Raw genomic sequence first — 21,970 nt, 5'->3', positions numbered from 1 at the left:
CACCTTCATAATAATAAACATAATTACTCACATCTTGAAAAACCAATGAAATTTACAAAGAGTGAGCATGGCTACAGGCAAGCATTTTGAACTATTTCTAATATAAGCAAAATGTACAGAGGATCACAAGATGATTGAGATTTTTAAGTGTCTCAAAATAAAATATTTTAGGTTAATATGAAACAATGATTTCAAATAAGTCACCAATACACTGTGTACTAAACTACCTATAAAACATACAAAAGATCTTCTTTTAAGCAAACATTGGCTAAATAGTGTATAATTTACTTTTAGCTTAACTACACAAGAAAAGAATCAGGGAGTACAGCAGCATGGATCACTTTTTCTAATCCTGGTATTAAGGACAAGACTAACATGCACGTGAGATACTGCCGATCTCTCCCTCATAGCTGTCCCTTCGGTTTCTCGGCTGCAATTTCCCATCACTGGACTGTGTGTTATAACAAAGAGGCCAATGTAAAGGGACCTATGACCCCTTCAATTTCAAGTTTCTTAATTAACTTTCTTTACCTTAAGACAGACTCAACAAAAACTCTCAACGCTTTCACATGAATCCACGCAATAAACGCCTCACTGAAATTTACTTTCAGCCACCGTACAAGTGGTCCCTATAAAAAGGAAAAAAAATTACCACAAATTTAGTATAGAAATGGCAATTAAAAATAGACAAATCAAATATTTTTATTTTATTTTTTTAAACATTTTTTTAATGTTTATTCTTTGAGAGAGAGCGAGCACACGAGGAGAGGGGCAGAAGACAGAGACATAGAATCTGAAGAAGACTCCAGGCTCTGAGCTGTCAGCACAGAGCCCGACATGGGGCTCGACCTCACGAACTAGGAGATCATGACCTGAGCTGAAGTCAGACGCTTAACCAACTGAGCCACCCAGGCGCCCAACAAATCAAATATTTTTAAAGGAGTGACTATCTAGTAAGAATCTACAAGAAAATCAAATCACATTATAATTCGTTTTTAAAAATGTTTCATTTTTAAAATGTTTTAAAAATGTTAAAATGTTTTATTTTAAAACATTTTAAACAAATTTTAAACAAATTTTAAATTTGTTTAAATTTAACAAATTTTAAATGTTTCATTTTTAAAAATGTTTTAAAAATGTTCTCATTATCTTGGATGCTTCATCTTCAATAAAATTAAAGGGTTAGTCACTACTCTATTACCTCAGTAGACACTAAAATTCACAGAACCTACTCACTACACAGGGAAAGACATACATTTTAATGAAAGTAATTTAAACTGATACAGAATACAGATGTGCCCTATGCTTGAAAACCAAAAAACAAAAACCTGGATGTGTTATGCAATACATTTCAGACATTTAAAATAGAATTCAATTTACAAACAACTTCTCAGGAACAAGGATAAAAAGTTATGCAATAAGTCTTTTTTTTTTTTTAAATGTTTATTTATTTTTGAGAGGGTGTGCAGAGAGGGAGACAGATGATCTGAAGTGGGCTCTGTGCTGACAACAGAGAGCCCAAGCCGGGGATGAATTCATGAACCGTGAGACCATGACCTGAGCTAAAGTCAGATGCTTAACCGAGTGAGCCACCAGGCGCCCTGCAATAAATCATTTAATACCTATCCCTAGGTCTTAATTTTTTCTTTTGTAAAATCAGGGATGTTCATCTAGATCTCTTAAACCTCTCTGCACATTCCAAACTTTTAAAGATTCGATTACATTAAGTTCTTTTTGAACTTAAAGTATTCAGTATGATTTCCAGTATTAAAAATACTTCTTCAAAGAAACAGCTTTCAAATAACTCAATACTGCCTCTCAATACTTAAAAGACATACATGATAAGTTCAGCTAAGTTATTTAGACAACATATTAGGCTCATTCAATGTACCAACCAATTAATTTAAGGAAAAAGGATCATAAGACAAAGTGAAAAATCTTTGGTTAAAATATCTGTTCTTTAAAAGGGTTTGGTCCTTCCTAACAAGTTGGTTTTACTGGGCATTACTTGGTTAGGGTTAGTTTTATCCCAAATGAGATGATATGGTTTATAAAGTACCTAGGAATAATTTCAAATGGGATTTGCTTTTATTTCTTTTTCCATTTCAAGAGAAATCCATTTTCAGTCATTCTTCCCCTCCCAGACAAGCTTTTTGTCTTCACAATAATCCAGCACTTCAAAGATGGCAAGGAAGTTGACACCATCTTCCGTTTTCACAATTCTATCCCCCTTCCCCATTTTGCCCAGAACATACTAGAACTCTCCAGTGGTTTAAATACCAATTGCTTCAGTATAAGATTGCGGCATTAAAAAAATTTGCCTCAAGTGAAAATTCTTACTGAAAAAGAAAGAATACTATTTAATTAAAATAATCGCTCGTAGGGATTTAGATGGAATAATTAAAGGTATGATTTCAAGATAACTATTCACAGATCGAAGTCTGTTTAGAGATAATAACCAGAGGCGCCTGGGTGGCTCAGTGGTTAAGCATAGGACTCTTGATTTTAACTCAGGTCATGCTCTCACAGTTCATGAGTTTGAGCCCTGCGTCGGGCAATGCACTGACAGCGTGGAGCCTGCTTGGGAGTCAGTCTCTCTTTCTCTGTCTCTCTATAAATAAATAAACTTAAAAAAAAAAAAAAAACTATTAAAATAGAAAAAATAACTAAAACCAAGTGTCTGAAAAGTAAAATCAGAGTTTTCTTTTAAATAAAAAGAAGATAGCAGTGCTGCCCTCTTCTTTTGCTTAACACTGATAATATTGAATATTAACAACACATACAAACTGCTTTTTCTTGTCAGTAGAAAGCCTGTTCATTTCTTCTTTATCTGCTTTCATCTCTTCTTCATTATACTGGAAGTCACGAACGATGAATCTAAATTTTGGGGAGCAGGGAGAAAACCAAAATTGTCCACTCTGTGTATATAGGTAATCAACAAATTAAAAATCAAAAAATAATAATCTTACTTGTTTTCCCTGGCTTTGTGTCTGAAGTCATCAACTGCCTTCCTAAACAAGGTGACATTGCAAAGGTAACTGTCTTGGTCCTCTGAGAGTACACTATGGGGGAAAAAAGTCCATTTAAAGTTTGATATTTATTCCTCTCACACTGAGGGCAGACTTCACAAACAGGAGGAGGAGGAACAGTAAAGGGCAGCAGCCCTTCTTCCCAAACCACCTCAATGCTAACCATCTGTGTTTACGATTTTTTTATTTACAATGCCTTCACAGCCCTATGTTACATTTACCTCTCTCTAACCCAACAAAATCCAACATTAACTCAAGTGAAGTGTCCAAACTCTAAGGACCATGCTTTTCAATCTGTAACAGTGCCAGGCCGGCTGAAGCAAAACCAGGAGCCAGTTTATTTCCAGAGTTTCCCTGCTTTCTTGCTAATAAATACCTTCTTCTCTTCTGGAAAACAAATTCTCTCTCTCTCCAGCCCAACCCAGCCCACTGAGGCCTGGCCCACCCTCTCTGCATTGCCAGTACCTGCTACCACAGATCTTTCCTTTGTCTCCCTCCACATCTTAACTCAAAAACTGACAAATGCAATGGTCTAAACAACTTCTGACGCATCTCAGATTTTTTTTTATGCATCTCAGGGCTTCCTTCTAGGCTCTAGAAGATCCCAGCAGCGAGATCAGAACTTCCTCCAGTCACAGTTCCCATGGACATCACTGGAATGACTTTTCTAGACACGATGGGGAAATTTTAACTACCATATACATCTGAAATGCCTGGGGGAAAGACCCACTGATTGGAAAGGCAAACTTCACAGTTCATGTATACTATGATCCTGATTTGGCTTTCAAAACTTACCTACAGCTACTTATGTACAGAATCCCATGTATGAGGTCTATGAAGCTATACACTGAATTGTTCCAACAGTGATGATGGTGGCGCAAGAGAATCACTTGGTGGTGGGTGGCGGGTCGGGGGGGGGGGGGGTCTCTTCTCCTTTCTATCTTTCCTGTATCGGGTTTTTTTTTTATTTGTTTAGTTTTTATTTATAACATGGTACTTCTAAAATCAGAAAAAAATGTTTTATAAACCTGAGGGAGTGCTTGTGGAATTCAAAGATATTTTACTAAATATGGGGGGGGGGGGGGGACAAGTTTAGTTTTTCCAGGAAGTCTAAGAACTGCCTGATTGGCAGTTAATTCAGGAGGCAATTACAATGCTTTAATGCAGAATGGCTAGAAGAACTGAAGCCACTGATTCTCAGTCTTCCTCTCCAGCAATAGGCCCAGCAGATGCCTCTGGGAGGAATGGCCACTGTCATCACTGACACAGAAACCCAGCTACTGCGGATTTAGAACAGTTAAACTTCCTTTTAAAAGGTGCCCTCTCTGGCTGGCTCAGTCGGCAGAGCGTGTGACTCTTGATCTTGGGGTTGTGAGATTCGGCCCCACATTGGATGCAGAGATTACTTTAAAATAAAATTAAAAAAAAAATTTTTTTTTTAAATGAAAGGTGCCCTCTCAAAACGATTACCCTTAGTTCCTGCTCCCAGTGACTATCAAATCCAAAGCAAGGCAGCTACCAAATGGACAGAACTTAATAAAAAACCTTTAATGATCTTCTGGTCTACCAGGCTTGACTCTAATATGCACACTGTGATCAAAAGAAATCCAAATCCAACCTGACAGGCTACTACAGACCCCTAACAATATCCCACCACTGTCACAGTAATCTTTTAAATTCATATGGTACTCTGCTGTTTTAAAGACCGTTTCAAAAGCGCCTGATGTCTGACATGCTCTGAGACCATGAGCAGGGTGTCTATTACGCAGGCTCCTCTGTCATGTAGAGACCTAGGTCATGGCGAAGTTGTTTGGTGTATTTAAAATACTTATGATGAAGGGAGCCACGATAAAAATTCAGTCTTATTTTAGGACTAAATCCTGCTGTGCTACCTTATTAAGAAAAAAATAAATAGAAACCATTTATTTGCTTTTCCTTCCTATCCCCAGGAAAGAGATTTCTTAAAATCTTATAAAAAAAACCAACCACGTGTCCTTGGTACAATGGACTTTCAATCATTTAACATGTACTCAGCCTCAAAAACAAAACAAAAACCACACACACCACCACCACCACAAAAGCACGTACTGCGTCTCTCTATAAACTTGCACAGCTCTTGCTACGTATTAGGAATAAAACTAGGGGGTGCCTGTGTGGCTCAGTCAGTTAAGTGTCCAACTCTTGATTTCGGCGCAGGTCAGGATCTCATGGTTTCAAGCCCCGTATCAGCCTGTGCACTGACAGTGTGGAGCCTGCTTGGGATTCTCTCTCTTTCCCTCTCTCTCTGTCACCTCCCTCACTTGTGCTTTCTCTCTCAAAACTAAACTTTAAAAAAAAAAAAAAAAAAAGGAACAAAACTAAGACAAAGTGGTTCTCTGACCTCAAGACACGGGTCTAATAAAGGAAACAGAAAGAAACAAGTAACACGATACAGAGTTGTCAGTGTATCAGAAGATATATGTGACATATTGGGGCAAAAAGGGAATTAATAACTTTATCTCAGGGGCACCTGGGTGGCTCGGTCAGTCAAGCGTCCCACTTCAGCTCAGCTGGGGATTGCACAGTTCATGAGTTCAAGCTCCACGTCGGGCTCTGTGCCGACAGCGCGGAGCCCGGAGCCTGTTTCGGATTCTGTCTCCCCCTCTCTCTGCCCCTCCCCCACTCATTCTCTCCCTCTCCCTCTCCCACTCTCTCAGATAAATAAACATTAAAAAAATAATTTCAAAAACCAACTTTACCTCAGAGAATATTAAAGAGTTTCACAAAAGCAGTGATGCCAAGTGGAAGTCTGAAAGACAGGCAAAGAAGAGAACATGCCAGTAGAAGCCCATATGCAAACGCATATAGGTGTGGAACAGCATGGTGCATTTGGGGAACTGCCAGAAAGAAGTGTAGCTGGAACACAGGGTACGAAGGGTGTGTGTGTGTGTGTGTGTACACACACGTGCCAGTAACAGACTGGTACACCACAAAAATGAAAATGGCAGCAATGCAGGAGACTGATGAGAAGAAGAAAATATTGGAGATAAGGAGCCCAGATAATGGCAATTACAATAGGCCAGGCAAGAGATGGGAGTCTAAACTAAAGCAGTATTAGTAGCTGAGGGAGTGAGGGGCGGGGGAGGAGGGGAAGAGGGGGAGGAACAGCTTTAAGTGGGTGGACCTGTATGAATTGTTGGTATCTGACCACTTTTGACCTACAAAATAGCAATTTCATATGGTTCAACCAAATGCTACGGATGGTAGAAATAACACAGCTGGTTAAATTGGGGTGGGGCGGGGGCGGGGGTGGGGGAGGGAGAGGGAAGAGTTCGAAATGAAGGACTCCCATGTTCTGGTTTGGTAACTAGGCAGATCTTGCTCCCACACACACAAGGGAGATGGGCGACTGAGGCTGAGGTTGGGGGGACAATGTCCTATTGTGGTTACCGATGTACAGACATGTGCAGTGCCCGAGAAATCCAGGCGTGTAAGTCTGAAACTATGGGGATCACCAGGCCACAGATGGAGATTTCAGGGTCCCAAAGCCGCAGGCAGAGGCCAGAGTCCTGGGGGTGGTTGAAAAGGCGCTGACAGAAGAACAGGTTGTCCCACTAAGACAGAAGAGCCCAAGTCCACTAGCCAATACTCAGGGCTACCACATTCTGTCTCACTCATGCAATTCAGGCATAGAAGCCAGGAGGCTGCATTACAGGCTAATGAGGGGAGGAAGTCACAGGAAGTCACAGGGTCCAGAGACGATGGTGCACGCAGGACAACAGTTAAAGTGATGACTTCAGAGTCCAGGTTCAGCAGGAGAAGCAGCATGACTGGAGGAAATCAACAATGTCAAGGTAAAAGGGTGGACTGGAGATGTGGACAAGGTCAAAGAGCAGGTTCTGTCACAGTGAAAAAAAAAAAAAAAAAAAACAGAAAGAAGGCTCTGGGTCAAGAGCTGGATTACAGGTTTAAGCCTTTCTAAAAGTAAAGCCTTTCTAGAAGTCAGGGATGTGGCAAGGGAAGGGCATGCAAAACTCAAGTGGACTTGGAGATCTGCGAGTGGCAGGGATCAGGGAGCTGACAAGCCAGAAGCTGGAGGGATTTCAAACCAAGCCAAAACAAGCAGTGACCTTAAGTGATATATGAGACCAAGGTATAGAAACAAAATGAAAACCAGAAGGAGAGGAAAGAGGTAAGAAAGTACCATCTTTTCATGATTAAACATGGACATAAACACTTCCCAGATGTGATGCTGGCTAGGAACTGGCCAGGAACAGCCTAAAAAGGAGCTCAGTTTGGCTTAACTCAGCTTGCCTAAGTTCTACTAGATTCAAATAAATGCACCAAACACACTCCTTTCTTTTAGTTCTATTACATAGAAGTAGCAGCACTATCTTCACACAGATGTAACCAGGCCTGAAGGAAACGTCAACATTTTCCAGGTGTTTCACGGCACTTTCAGTAACCCATGTGAGTGGCCGTGCTTCTGGAGCTCACTAACTCTGCCTGCCACTTCTGATTTCTTAGTTCACTCCTAAGACTCAGACCTGCCATCTTCTCTGTCCCCTAACCAATCTTCCCATGTCACTGCAGGGGCATCTCTCCTGCTTTTCTTCATAAAAGTTATCTTTGCAAGCCCAGCTATACAACCCAAAGGAAACTTTTCTCTGCACAAGTTTTTTCTAGGCTTTCCTAGCTACGTTCCTCTAGCCCCCTGAACACCAATCTCAGTGAAGAACCAATGCATTTGTGGTACTGCTTCCAAAAACACAGAAAAGGCAAAGCTAACTAGCAATTGGACCTGGTCAGACTATCTTCACAAGCAGAAGTACGTAAAAAAGAAAAGTGGTAACCCTAAGTACCACTTAGGTGGTGAAAAACACCTCTCTTTGAGCAGGCTTTCCAACAAGAAGCAGAACAGCAGCCAGCCTCCACTTCTTTGGCCGTAACTTTGCATGGCATTTACACGCATCCCTACACTTATCTACACAACAGTGGCATGGCTCAAAGTCTGCAATAATTTTAAGAGTTAAGTAGAAAATTTTGCAGACAGCAAGATTCTAAGGGTTTTTTTTTAAGTGACATTGTTTCCTTCAGGTTTGAAGACAGTATTTTTCAATCCATTCTCCTACCTCACAATTCCACTCTCCTCTTCACTGCTCCCAAGTAAGGACTTACGTACCAAGAAGCGACAAGTGAATGCATCACTACTCACAAATGACTTAAAAATAAAGCACTTAGAAAAATTACTAGCACACAGCAGCTACTCAAAAATGTTAGTTACTATGATCAGCAAAAAAAAACCAGCATCAAGTCCTAGAGTTCTTTCCTGAACAATGGACAAAATTCCAGACTAACCCACTACAGCCTGTCTGTCCCCCATGAGTGAATCGTGCTATTCACGGTGTCGGCTGAGATGCTGCTGTTCTTGCGGACTAAATTTAAAAAGCTAAGCCTCACGGCAATGGTTCCAAATGTCTTTTGAACTGAGAAAAAGGTAGAACAGATGTTTCCACCGACTGGTGGTCAGGGAGTACTTATCTGTCATTCAGAAGACAGGTGTTGTCTACACTAAACCATTCCCACCTGGCATTTTTTCCTCTAAACTACTAAATTAATCTTCAAAAGATGCAACTCTCTGAAGTAATATTTTTAGAGTCCTTCTTTCAGAGTAAATTGGAAACGTGTCTCCACACCACTCCTCTGGACCTTAGGCCTGGCATATATACAACTTGCATTCCATATGCACTGGGTCCGTAGTCCCCTCCTTCCCCTGCCTCTTGGACACCAAGTCAACCTCTTTGGCTTTAATGGCCTACAGAGTACAAAGGTATATGCAGTTGTTATTTGTCCTTCAGTGGAAAACTAATATGAAGACACCACCTTGCTCTTCAGTTTGCCATGCGAAGGGCTGGTGTGTGAACAGAAGGTATTCCCCGAAATGGGGAAAAAAAAAAAAAAATTTGTGATGAGCAGGGGTTTGTGGTTTAGTTCTCAAAAAATCAACATTCATGAAACTACGATAATCATATGACCTCATGTTTTGTATACCTTATCAAGCCTTAAAACAACCTCATAACGTGTACTGGGAAGGTGCTATGCTCTTTTTACAAAGAAAATGAGGCCCGGAGAAATTAAGACTTACCCCAGGTCACACAGCAAGTTGGTAGCAGAACCAGCAATAGAACTCAAATCCCTGGGTCCAGTACTCTTTCTATTATACTAAGGTACCTCCCATATAAAAACTGGAAAAGCAAATACTTCATGGGCCCAATCTCACTAATACCACTTCTTTACTATCTGCTATACCTTCCTCTCACCACATGTTGCCACCTCTTGAGGGGTATCCACACAAAAGAATCCTTGGGCGATGCATATATACTGTATTTAATACTTCCTCGGAGAACATCTCACGTGGAATGATAGAACACAGGAAAAAAATGACAAGGTAGCGTCAACAGTACGAGCCCTAATGTTAAAAAACCTGACTTTTAGTCCTAACTTTGTCACCGGACACTAATACAGCCAAATGCAGCCATATGCCTTAGATAACTATTTAATTCTTCTTGCATTTTTACTTCTTTATCCACAAGAGCGATAACTGCTCCAACCAGTTCACAGAATTGTTGTAAATATCAAATTAGATAATGTATATTAATCTATAAATTTAAAATGCAAAATTTTTAATGGAAAATACAGATTACACAGTCTCTATGCTCACTGGAAAGTGATGGTGAGCATTTACAGAACAACATGGTACTCTAGCAGCCATTTTGGTACATTTCCTTTGCAAGAGAAATGAATGGCAGACACATAGTAGGTATACAATAAATACCGGACAAAACATTTTCAGAAGGTGGCACAGCACAGCAGAAAAAGTACCACACCAGTGACCCAGGTTCTAATTCTAGCCCTACCATTAATGACATGTGCGACTCTGGGCAAATCACTTCACCTCTGCGGCCTCAAACTTCTACACCTATAAACATGAGTGAGTCGATCATATTGTACAAAATCCCCTTCAGGTCTATGATCGTGATAACTAGAGTTGGCGTAACTTATTTATGAGGTGAAAAAGATGGTTCTGAAACCATAAACTTACCACAAAGAAAAGGTAAAAAGATATTTCCTAACCCAACATCCCAACTATAAAAGGAATTCTAGGAAAGCAACAGGTTTTACAAAGACTACTACTTACTTGCTAGACCTTGGAACTACCATTTCAGCTAGTGTTTCATACTGCTTAATCCAGTCGTTGTGATTTAACCTGCAAAAAAGGTACAGTAAGTAGTGGAAAAGAAAAACAAGTCTTACCTCCTGCCATGCTGAGACAGAAAAAAATATGGGACAAACAGGAAATTCAACTAAAGTATACTTCAAATCTATGTCACACACAAAATTCAAGTTTCCTACTGAGAATGAATTTCAAATACAGTGAGCAGTGAAGCAAGAAATACAGTTCACCACTCTCTTACATCCAGTAACTATTGCAAAAGAGGCACATCCTAGAACTAAGTTTGGAAAGGTAGTAAAGCAAAGTATACATTCTAAATTACCTTCAAACTTCAGAGTCAATAATGCATTACCTCATTAAAAATAAATAAATTCAAAGGCCATACTGAAATCACTATCATTTCTGTTCACTGGCCATTATGAAGGGCTGGATCAAACTATTTACCAAAAGCACAAAGTACCAGGAAGTATTGAGTAAATTAAGTGACAGTAAACCATGCTCCACAGAACATTGTGCAACAACTTTCTCTACAGACCAACGGATTTTGGGGGTGTGGGGAGAGAAGGTTATGTTTGCAAGATAAAGAACTACAGGATTTATAGGTCAGGATGGTGACTAATTCATCATGGAAGGTGCCCCAGGTCCTAGGTTTCAATAATAGCGAAGCGAAAACTATAAAAACGTCTGATTTTAAACACAAGTTTTCAATAAAAACAGAGACAAATCTTTTATCTGCACAAAGGTTATTTTCCTACATGCATAAAAACATAGACACACAGAAATTTATTATAAAAAATCAGTGCTCTATAGTATTCTGAAGTTAGGGGAGAAAAGCAGAAGTCAGATGATAGTGTAGCCACAGTAAATTCAACGGAGGTGCTTTCCCATCCTTTCCAGGAGGCATCATTTTCTAATACTCCCCATTTCGTAACCAGATAAAAAAAATGGCGAGCATAGCAAAGGAAGAATTCGTACACCGATACTGTGAAGAATCCCCAACTTTTCCACCTCAGTTTGGATCCTCCAAAGATTCCCTGATAGCAAGACTTCAGTTCAAGTCAGAAGTGAAATCATTAAGTGTTTCTCTCTCATAGACACACATGCACACAGAGTTCTAATTCTTCCTATGAGTATCGAAAGGCCTCATTTTATTAACAATGATCAAATGTTAATTAACACAGAAGACCTAATCTAAAGATTTCAAAGGGTTATCTAACCCAGCAAACTATGCCGAGAGCCTGAAACTGTTTTTGTAAACAAAGTTTTACTGAAACAGAGCCACATCCATTCTGTAGGTACAGTGTATGGCTGCTTTCAGCTACAACCACGAAGTCGACATGGCAAAGGTGAGTGGCTGTAACACAGACCCTATGGCTGGCAAAGTGTAAAATATGAACTATATGACCCTTCACAGAAAAAATTTGCCAACCCCAGATCTAATCTATCCTTTGCTTCTTAAAGGGCTTAATTCATCCTAACCAATCATAAAGATTTTTCACAAGGGCCACCTGGCTGGCTCAGTTGGTTAGGCGTCCAACTCTTGATTTCAGCTGAGGTCACGATCTCACAGATTTGTGAGTTTGAGCCCCACATTGGGCTCTTCAAGCTCTGTACTTTCTCTCCCCGTCTCTGCCTCTCCTCCTCTCTCTCTCTCTCAAAATAAATAAATAAACTTAAAAAAAAAAAAAAAAAAAGATTTTTCAGAAAAACAAAAGCTTCCTCCTATAGAAAAATCTAAAATCTATATATTTTTTTAAATCTAATAATTTAGCATTATTTAATTTTTAAATAAGCCAACTCTACTAAGCTGCTAAATTTGATTTGGAATCTCAATTTATAATTGATGTCTCCATTATCAGATTATGAACTAAATTCTACTTACGTGCCACCTGAGTACATGTTAGTTGATGGAATGAATGACAACGTAATAATATTCCCTTTACAATTGAGTTCTATGGAAAACTTAAAATTACAGTATCAGACACTAACTTTTTTTAATATTTTAACAAGCAAAAGTAATTAAAAGACCTACTTGGGAACCACGACCAGTAATGTGACGAGATACTCTGAATCAAGAACAAAGTCATCCTTCTTCACAATTTCTGCTAAACTTCTAGTTAGCAAACTTCCTCTGAGGAGTAAGAAGAAAATAATCAGGCTGATCATGCCTCCATAACATAAGAAGTATCAGGCTAATTACATTCACATCTACTATATGTACACCTCAAGAGACTGATTAGTCTTAGGTAACGTTTCTACTTTGTAAGAAGACTAAATGTAGCTGAGTATTTCCCACCCTCACTATCAAAGAAATGCTACCATTTATCAATATTTGCCTCTAGTATCTCCCCTTGTGTTTGCTTTAATTATTATAATTCAACTCTTCTCCTGATTACATATCTAGTACCTTGACTGGGCAAGCGTTATTCATTGTATGCCAATTAAAACCTATTTCATCATAATTACAAAATTACATCATCTAAGGACAATCTCTGATCTTCCTCCCTCTCCCCAGGTATCATCTGATCCTAGGCAATTTTGGTTAGTTAACCCAATAATCAAATCAGTCTTCATTTGGTCTCCCAGTACATTTCATAATGAAAGTGACTTGCCCTGTTTGTACCACTGATAGTATCCAACCAACTTTCCCTCTGGAATATGAATGTGTAACTTGAATAGTTAAACATTTAAAGCTACACTTGCAGTGGTCATACTACAATGAGATCAAGAAAACAAACGTGTCCTACTTTTGGAAAATCTAACATGTAAAAAAGCTAAACTTGGAAAACAGATAAACAGACAAATTACATTCTTTGATAGAATTATTCTTTGATAAAATTCAAATAGAATTCTTTGATAGAATTCTTTTAAGCAGCAGGTGATTGCTATGCAATTAAACTATGATTCAATTTGAAACAATTTTAGGCAATCTTTCAGTGAAAACACAAATGGATCAAGGGACAAATTAGGACCCAACTCACAAGTTTTATAAAACAAGAATAAATCAGCTTCATCTGTTTTGACTAGTCTGAATTAATAAATTTTTCTCCGTGAAGTGAAAAAACACCATTTTAATTATAGAAATAGAATAAACTGGAATTCACTAAACCCCAACAATAGCTCATTCAGCACTTGCCCAATTCTTAATATTCACATATGCTTACGCATTCTTCCGTTCCAAATTCTGAAGATTCCCTTTCAAGTTATTATATGCGGATGCTCTAGATTTCAGGTCATTGTCAATCTGAGTCACTCCCTTTAAAAATGAAAAAGAAAAATAAGCAAAATTTTTCTAACAGAAATAAAGTAGCTGTACCTGAACACTTTAAAAAACAAATACCACTAGTTGCTGATGTAACAACTATTATTTTAAAAGGACAACTTTTTTTTTTTAACGTTTATTTAAATTTTAGTATATAGTGCAATATTGGTTTCAGGAATAGAATTGAGTGATTCATCACTTACGTACAACACCCAGTGCTGATCACAACAAGGGCCCTCCTTAACACCCATTAGCCATCTAGCCCATCTCCCACCCACCTCCCTCCATCAACCCTCAGTTTGTTCTCTATTGTCAAGAGTCTCTTGTGGTTTGTTTCCCTCTCCTTTTTTCCCCCTTCCCGTATGTTCATCTGTTTTGTTTCTTAAATTCCACATGATTGAAATTATATGGTTTGGTCTTTGATTAACCTATTTTGCTTAGCATAATACATCCTAGCTCCATCCACATTGTTGCAAATGGCAAGATTTCATTCTTTTTGATGTAAAAGCACAATTTAAAAGATGATTAAAAAAATAACTTCCTTCATTTTTAATAACCCTGGTAATTTCCATATGAATCTCTTCTACTAAAGATAATGTTTTAGTCCACATATATTTTAATTACTGTTATGATACTACATCTTAAACCATAAATGGAATCTAAGCCACTGGGTATAGAGATTATTAATTAAAAAGCTTTAAATTCACAAGGCTGAAGGATTAATTTCCAAAAGTAATGAAGCTACACAGAGTTTTATTGTTCATAATGCCACTGTTCTTACATAGAATATTTTTTCAATTAAATTGAAATTGTGGTTAGATGTATTTATAAATGTTACAGAAGCTGATTTTTCAAAAAGAGTCCTAAAACTACTAACAATGTAGGGAGAACATACAAATCAGCAGATTTAACATTTGAAGAATGAGTTTCAATTCAGCTCTACCATTATCAGTTGTGTGGCAATACGGTAAGTCAATTCACCTCTCTGAGCCTATTTCCTCATCTATAATAGTATCAGAAAATGATGATTAAATCCTTGATAACTGGACCAAAATAAGGAGACTTCAATCATAGTAAGAGCACCACTTTATATTATCAAACTACTGATTTTCATTATATTATAATGATTACCTCAGCTTTAAAATCCTTGATAATCTACTCATTTATATTTAACTATACAGCACTTACTCAAAGTCACTGAAAGCTAGGAAAAGGAAAGTCTGTCCAAGTAATTTAAACTCCACTTTTCATCTCAGTCAGGTCAAAATGTTGACAAACAGTTAATAGATCCTTGTCTATCTGCCTTGTTTGGAGTTTCAGGTAAGACTTTTATATTTTCTCTCAAGTTCAATGACTGTAATATAAAAGGAACTCTTAACTCGGTGAGTTCATGGATGAGCTTCAGGATCTGTGTACTCATTGAAACCGTACATAAAATCATGTGTACATGAATACAGGCATTTTTCTGTGTCGAGGGTCAATACTGAACGTCTGAAGGTGTCAGAAAACCCATAAAGTTTAATGTCTGAAGCAGTACTGTATGTAAACATGCCAAAGTAATCATTATCACTAGCTGAATGACTCCTAAATCTTTAATAGATTCCAATTTCCTGTTCTACATAATCTCAGTTAACCCTTAAAATTTGTATCAGTAATAATTACAGGATTTTAAAGTTTTTTTTCCTTACTTAAACACTGTTGATGTAATATTTAAGTTAACCACTTAAGTAAGTAAACTACACAACTTGGATAATGTACACTGGAAAGTATCACACTTTTTAACATCTTTCTTTTTTGGTAAAGTTGTAGTAATGGTACCTCCTATTTCTATCAGTCACATATAATTCAGTTGCTTTCTCAAAACCTAAACAGTATTTCACAGCTAAATACTTATAAAATCAATAAAGCCACTACGAATCAGTGTGTCCTACCTGTGTCATTTTTTATCTTACCTTGGCAATTATTTCAGAAATATTTTTCAGGGACTGCTTGATTGGGTATTTAGCCATGTCCCACTGAAACCTTGTTATATAAGTAACCAAGTCAACTGAAATAGGGAAATAAATTAATTACTGAGAAGCAATAGAACGTTCATAGTTTGCTACACAGTAATAAATTTTAATGCTGAAATTTGCATCGAGAAAATCAGTAAAAACGTCATCACTGCTGGAGAGTCCGGATTTTTAAAATGTGGAACTATATTCAGTAATGGATTAATCAACATTTTTACTTTGTCATCTGACTGGATCTCTTCTTACTCAGAATTTTATATTTAGAAATGCTCCTTCTAACGTGATGACTTAATAAATGGAATATGCACATACCCATGATATACCTCATATGTAGGAGAAACAGACACAAAGATTAAGAAACTACTCCTCAATAAGTAGAATTTGATGCAAGTATGTTCTTTCTTTGCCAGCCTACCCAAATAAACTGAAAATAAACCTGTTAAAACCAGGTAACAACCGTTTCTAGGAGTCTATACAACAATCTTCAAAACACAGGCCCTTTCACATTCAAATGAAAATAAAAAATGTAAAGCCAAAGAGACACTCAACAACTACTCCCTGGAAAGTTCAGTAATCAAGATGACTTTACTTCTCAAGTCTAATGGGATCAAGGTCAAGGAGACCAAATGGCTAACTGGCAAAAATAATTTACATCAAAATATCCTTCTCTCCTCAGTTTCTTCCTACATTAATGTTAAGGGGTCAATATGGATGCTATTTCTAAAAGCAACTGCAGACGCAGTGCCACCCAGGTGGACTGTCAATCCCCATTCCACCTACTAGACTGCATGTCCTAGTTCATCAAATACCTACAAGATCAGTAAATGCATCCTAACTTAATATATCTACCTTCTATCATTCTGCCCCGAACACAAATTAACAGAAATAGTAAACAACTAGGTCAGGATCACTATTGTAACAAAGAGCAAGAATAAATCACTAAATTTTTGTTTGACTAAGTATTTATTCAGCATCTATTATTTGCAAGGAGAAGAAATGAGGTTAGAGAAACACTAAATTAAAAATACAGTTAACTCTTGGCCGAGAAGAAACACTGCTGGAGATAACCGACTGTTAAGAGACCCGCGCAGTGTGGGATCAGGCCCTTGAGTGTGGCAGGAACCTTGAGAAAGCCACATCCCAGGCTTGTGGGGCGACTTTTCCACGACCGCCACATGTTCCAATTGCCAAAGAGATGGATGAAACTGTTGCCACGTTTATCATGAGGACCATCTTGAAAATCCCAATGACTGAAATGATGAAAATCCCCAAAGCCTGGGATTTTTTGTCTGCAAATCAACTGCAGACCGTAAACTTCCGGCAGAGAAAGCAATCTCTCGTTCAGGACTTGGTTCTGCTCTGTGAGAGTAAGTGTGCAAGTCTCCATGACACAGCCCTTTTAGACATCATTTATACTCAATTTCATCGGCACCAGAAAGTTTGGGATATTTTTCAAATGAGTAAAGAACCAGGTGAAGACGCTGACCTTTTTTGATACGGAACAATTCAAAAGTTCATTTGAGAAAATTCTTCGGAGAGCATTAAAAAATGTGAGGGTCAGCTTCAGAGACGCTGAGGAGAATGCAGTACGGATCTGAATTGACTGGGGAACGCAGCATAGAAAGTCAAACCAGTACAAACCTGTTTGTGTGCTGTATTACTCCCAGACTCCCTACACCTTCACTTCCTTCTGCCACCTGAAGAGCAATATACCCCTTCTGGGTCAGGCACTGACAGTGGCTAGCAATCACCATAAGATTGTGAAAATGGACCTCAGAAGCCAGTATCTGGACTCTCTGAAGGCTATTGTTTTCAAACAGTATAGTCAGACCTTTGAAACTCACAACTCCACCAAGCCTCTACAAGAAACCCTTGAGCTGGACATACACACGGATTCAAGGACCATTCATGAAAACAGAATCAAAAAAGAGAGAGTCCGGAGAGTGACTCAAGAAACTTTTGGAGACTATCCTCAACCAAAACTAGAATTTGCACAATATAAGCTTGAAACGAAATTCAAAAGTGACTTCCATGGGGGCATCTTGGCCGAGAGAAAAGAGCCCCTCCGGTGCCTAATGAAGTTCTCTAGCCTGCATCTTCTGGAAGCACTGAAATCCTTAGCACCAGCTGGTATTGCAGTCACACCACTTTCTCCATTGCTCACCCAATAAGGGAATGAATTATTTTAAAATCAGAGATAAATAAGATGTCTGTGGTTTTGTAAGCACGGTACTTCCTTGACTATATTGCATATGCATTTCAGTTAACAGCTAGCTGGAAAGCTTCTGTTTATGAACTTGTGTTTTAGAAATTCATTCTTAATATTGACAGTCCAGAAATGTTCAATATGCTTGTTGGGACTGATTCTTTCCTCCTCCAGTATGCACCCCGCTCCCCCATATCCTGCAAAGCATAGCAATTGAGGGCCTTTAAAAAGCGATAAGGTGTCCTTTTCCTCACTCCTATCTCTCCTTGATCCTGGAGAGACTGGGTTCTAATTGCTTGTTTCCAAGGATTTTGTCTGAAGCCTTGGATCATGGAAAGAAACAGCAAGAAACTATCCTCAACTCAAAACTTTCTAGGAAAATCATAAAATTGGTCCATTCAAAGGGTAGAGTTGGGTCCATTAAGTTATTGCAGGAAGTAGAATATCAGATGATTCAGTAATATAATAGTTTCAATGTAAGTATGATACTTTTCATAATCTGTTTTATCCTACATATGGCATTCAAACTCACCATACAATACTGATTTGTGAATAAAGATTTCAAAACTGGTACATCAGTTACGTCTGATGGCAATTCTTCGGTGATCATCACAATATAGCATGTCCTTTCTTAATAACATTTCAAAATCTGCTTCCTATTGTGTTCCACAAAGGATATTGGGTATAAAAATGTATATTACAATTATGATAAAATTAAAAGGTGAGGCAGTCTTGGACAAATGGGAAAGCAAACGAAAAGCAAGGACCAAATAAAGGTAGAGATAAAACTGCCATGTAACAAGATACGAGTGGCTCCATCTGCTAGAAGATTGAAAAACTGGAGTGGAGTTAGCCAGTGGTCAAAGCAGAGAAGAAAACACCATTCGTGAATGAAGATATTTAAAAACTGGTACATCAGGGGCACCTGGGTGGCTCAGTGGGTTAGGCATCCAACTCTTGGTTTCAGCTCAGGTCACAATCTCACGGTTCGTGAGACGGAGCCTTGCGTCAGGCTCTGCGCTGACAATAAAGGGCCTGCTTGGGATTCTCTCTCCCCCCCCTCTCTGCCTCTCCCCTGCTTGTTCTCTTTCTCTCTCTCAAAATAAATAAACATTTAAAACAAATTTTTTTAAATACAGTTAACTCTTAGTCAAACTACTCCATACTGCTGCCTCGGCATCCATTTTGTGTGGCCAAGTGGCCCACAGGGAACTAGAAATGACAGAAGCCTTTTCCTTGGGAGCAGTTCTAGGTAAGAGCCTGCAGAGTGGCAAGAAATGTGAGTTCCTGATAGACTCCCACTGACAAAACACTCTCCCCCACTGCCCGGGGCCTTCTCCCTAAGACAAGACCCCCTCAAAGTTTGCCAAAGCCCTACTCTTTTTGGTTTGAACTGACCAACCCCAACTTAGCCTGGGAACCCCAAAGCACTCCACCCACAGACCCTAATAAAGGCATGTGCCCCAGGTCCTGCCACTCTCTGCCTGGACCTTGATCTCCCCGTATGGTGCCCCCTCCCACAGGACCCGTGAGTAATAAACTTCTCTATTTCACTTTCCCTTGAGGTCCTTTGCTGAATCATGGCTCAACATCCCATGATACTCCAGGACTCTCAACTCAACAAATGTTAATATAACAAAATCACAACAGTGACATTCATCACAGTAGGCAATACAGGACAGAATGAAAGAAATCTTATTATAATGACATATCACTAAAGATGAGCCTAAATTAAAATGAAGTGTCATTTCATAAAGAACACCAAATACAAGTACAAATGACAACAGTGAGGTCAAACTATCTTTACAAAGTCATTATTATACCAAGCAAACTATTAGCTTCCAGCTACAGAGAGGTCAGTAGCAGACTACTCCATGGCACTAAGGTAAAGAAATGCCATATTCAAATTTGAGGGGAAAGGCATTTCCCCTGCACTAAAATTAAAAATTTTTATTCCAAGGCTTTAGAAGCTGGATGCCATTAAATACAAAAGCTAGAGAAGACAAGTATTCAGCTGGAAAAATGCTGAGACACATAACCTAGAAACACTGTGAACGTGAGTTAACAACTGGCTCCAGGAAAGAACTCAGGTAAATCTTTATAATATTGCTTTTCGAAGGACGTGACATCCATGTCATAAGCTGTATTATCTACTACGTATGTAAGACTGTCTTACACAAAATGTTAAGGGGGACAAGATGTAACTAGAATATCACCAAATTCAGTAATAATTCTATCTTTAGTGGCTTTCTATTATATTTAATATCCTTATCTATAGTTTTTTTTACATTCTTTTTTTGTTTTTATAGCTAAGTCATTCACCTTATACAAGTCAGTATCAAATCTTGAAACATTAGCTTACCTCCATTGGCCAACAGATTCTCCTGAACTTTATCTTTACTATCTTCCAATACATCAGCCATATATTGAGCCACTTTCTTAACCACCCTTGGGAGGGGAAAAAAAAAAATCAATAATCGTTTCCAGGAAAAAGACCTAAATTCCATGCTTCACAATGAACACACTACATACACACATGAATTGGACTATATATCCCTTTACATGTATCTATTTAATACAGAACAAATGGGTTATAACTTCTTAAGTAATGTTTTAAGGATAGAAGGGACCAAGATTTTGTAACATGCAAAGCTGAACTCAGTAACCGTAGACTTTTAACTATTTCTTAACTATTATTTAACTATTTAACTACTATTAACTATTAGGAACAATGCTAAAGAGAAACCATGGTGTTGTTAACTACTGAGGCACCTACACATCACCTTATCAATCCCTTCATTTTATATAAGTAAAGACACCAAAGTATAAAGAGAATAAATGACTTAGTCACAAAAGTCACAAAATCACAAAAGCAGCTAATGGCAGAGCTGAGACTAGAAACATAGTGTCTGGGCTTTGGTGTTCTTTCTCTGGTTCCATGTCTGCCTCTAGGCCCTAGGGGGTGGGATACAAAAGTATACAAGACAAAATATCGAGTTGAAAAGATACCAAAAAATACAAACGACTAAATACAAAGCAATGTGTGGTTAAGTGCCAACTGAGATTACCAGGTTACAGAGAAGAGAAGCATAAAGGAAAAAGGGATCACTTTCAGCTACTGTAATCAAAAAGTCATAATGACTCTGGGGCATCAGGGTAGCTCGGTCAGTTAGGTGTCCGACTCTTGATTTCGGCTCAGGTCATGATCTCACGGCTCATGGGTTTGAGCCCTGCATCGAGCTCTGTGCTGATAACGTGGAGCCTGCTTGGGGTTCTCTCTCTCTGCCCCTCCCCAGCTTGCGTGCTCTCTCTCAAAATAAACTTTAGAAAGAAAAAAAAAAAGCACCATGACTCATGAGCAGGGCAATAAAGGATAGGAATGGTCTTGAAAGGATGATTAGATGGGGAGAAAGTATTCTCTTGCTACAGGGCACCCTCCGAGTCAGGATCAAGAGAGGCAGAAAAGCCAATGGGCCTTCACAGTATTATGAGGAATCCAGGCTGCCCAGCGTGCTGAGAGGGGGAGGGGGGGCGAGGAAGGTGGTCCAGAGCCAGACTGCAGATAGACAGCCTCTGAGGTCAGACTTTACAGAGAAGTACAGTATAACACGGTCCAAACAGGGTTTTTGACAATTCATCTGAGGACCATATGCTCAATGGCAGGGAGAGTAAACTGGTAGACAAATTAAGAAACTCCATGCAATATGAACCAATAAGGCCCAGAAAAAATCCTATGCTGAATGACCTCAAACCTAATCAAGCAGAACTGCAGAAAAAATGATAAAGCTGTTAAGTCTTCAACTCGAATTTGTACACACATTTGGCTATGTCTCCAAAATTCACTTATCCCTTCAAAGGAGACAAACCATTATTCCCATATAATTTCCCAAGCATCTTGTAAACAGAACCATTTACTATGAACATGCAAAAATGGTCATATGTTTGCCACAGAAATAGTTCAAGAGTGTAGAACAGACTGGTGTCAAGTTTATACACTTAATGTGTAATTGAGAACTTCACAATGTCCCTGTGCATCTCCACAAAAGTTATCTATGTCCGAGTACACATGGTAACCTCAAAAGCTGCTCTTATCATTAGATTACTTGGTAAGTAAAAACTGTAATTTACTCCACATTATCACAATGTTCAGACTTAAAAAGCTAACATCTGTCAATTCTACCAAGGTCTAACAACCACAGATTTTTAAATTCTTCAAAGGTTTCAGGAAAACTGACAAAGACAAGTTGC

At 38.6% G+C, this 21,970-nt stretch overlaps 1 protein-coding gene and 1 pseudogene across 18 annotated transcripts in view; one reads left to right on the top strand and one right to left on the bottom strand.

Annotated features, from left to right (window-relative positions):
* Positions 1-21,970, bottom strand: part of ATP6V1C1 (ATPase H+ transporting V1 subunit C1) — a 151,411-nt gene that overhangs the window by 53,787 nt on the left and 75,654 nt on the right. For 17 of the 18 annotated variants that reach the window (XR_006212880.1, XR_006212886.1, XR_006212885.1 and 14 more), the window contains 8 exons: positions 20,085-20,170; positions 15,457-15,551; positions 13,407-13,498; positions 12,275-12,373; positions 10,207-10,275; positions 2,970-3,062; positions 2,784-2,877; positions 532-629 (listed from right to left, as the gene is read on the bottom strand). Coding sequence is in view for 7 of the 18 variants with exons in the window: in XM_042972988.1 (XP_042828922.1) it covers positions 532-629; positions 2,784-2,877; positions 2,970-3,062; positions 10,207-10,275; positions 12,275-12,373; positions 13,407-13,498; positions 15,457-15,551; positions 20,085-20,170 (726 nt within the window). In the remaining 11 variants the exon portion in view is untranslated. The remainder of the gene's footprint in view (positions 1-531; positions 630-2,783; positions 2,878-2,969; positions 3,063-10,206; positions 10,276-12,274; positions 12,374-13,406; positions 13,499-15,456; positions 15,552-20,084; positions 20,171-21,970) is intronic. The other variant, XM_042972992.1, reaches the window with a different exon arrangement.
* Positions 16,406-18,648, top strand: LOC102953062 (annotated as a pseudogene).

Source organism: Panthera tigris, chromosome F2 (assembly GCF_018350195.1).
Source record: "Panthera tigris isolate Pti1 chromosome F2, P.tigris_Pti1_mat1.1, whole genome shotgun sequence".
Taxonomy (NCBI): Eukaryota; Metazoa; Chordata; class Mammalia; order Carnivora; family Felidae; genus Panthera; species Panthera tigris.
The sequence above is the reverse complement of the archived record's forward strand: the minus strand, read 5'-3'. Positions and strand labels throughout refer to the sequence as shown.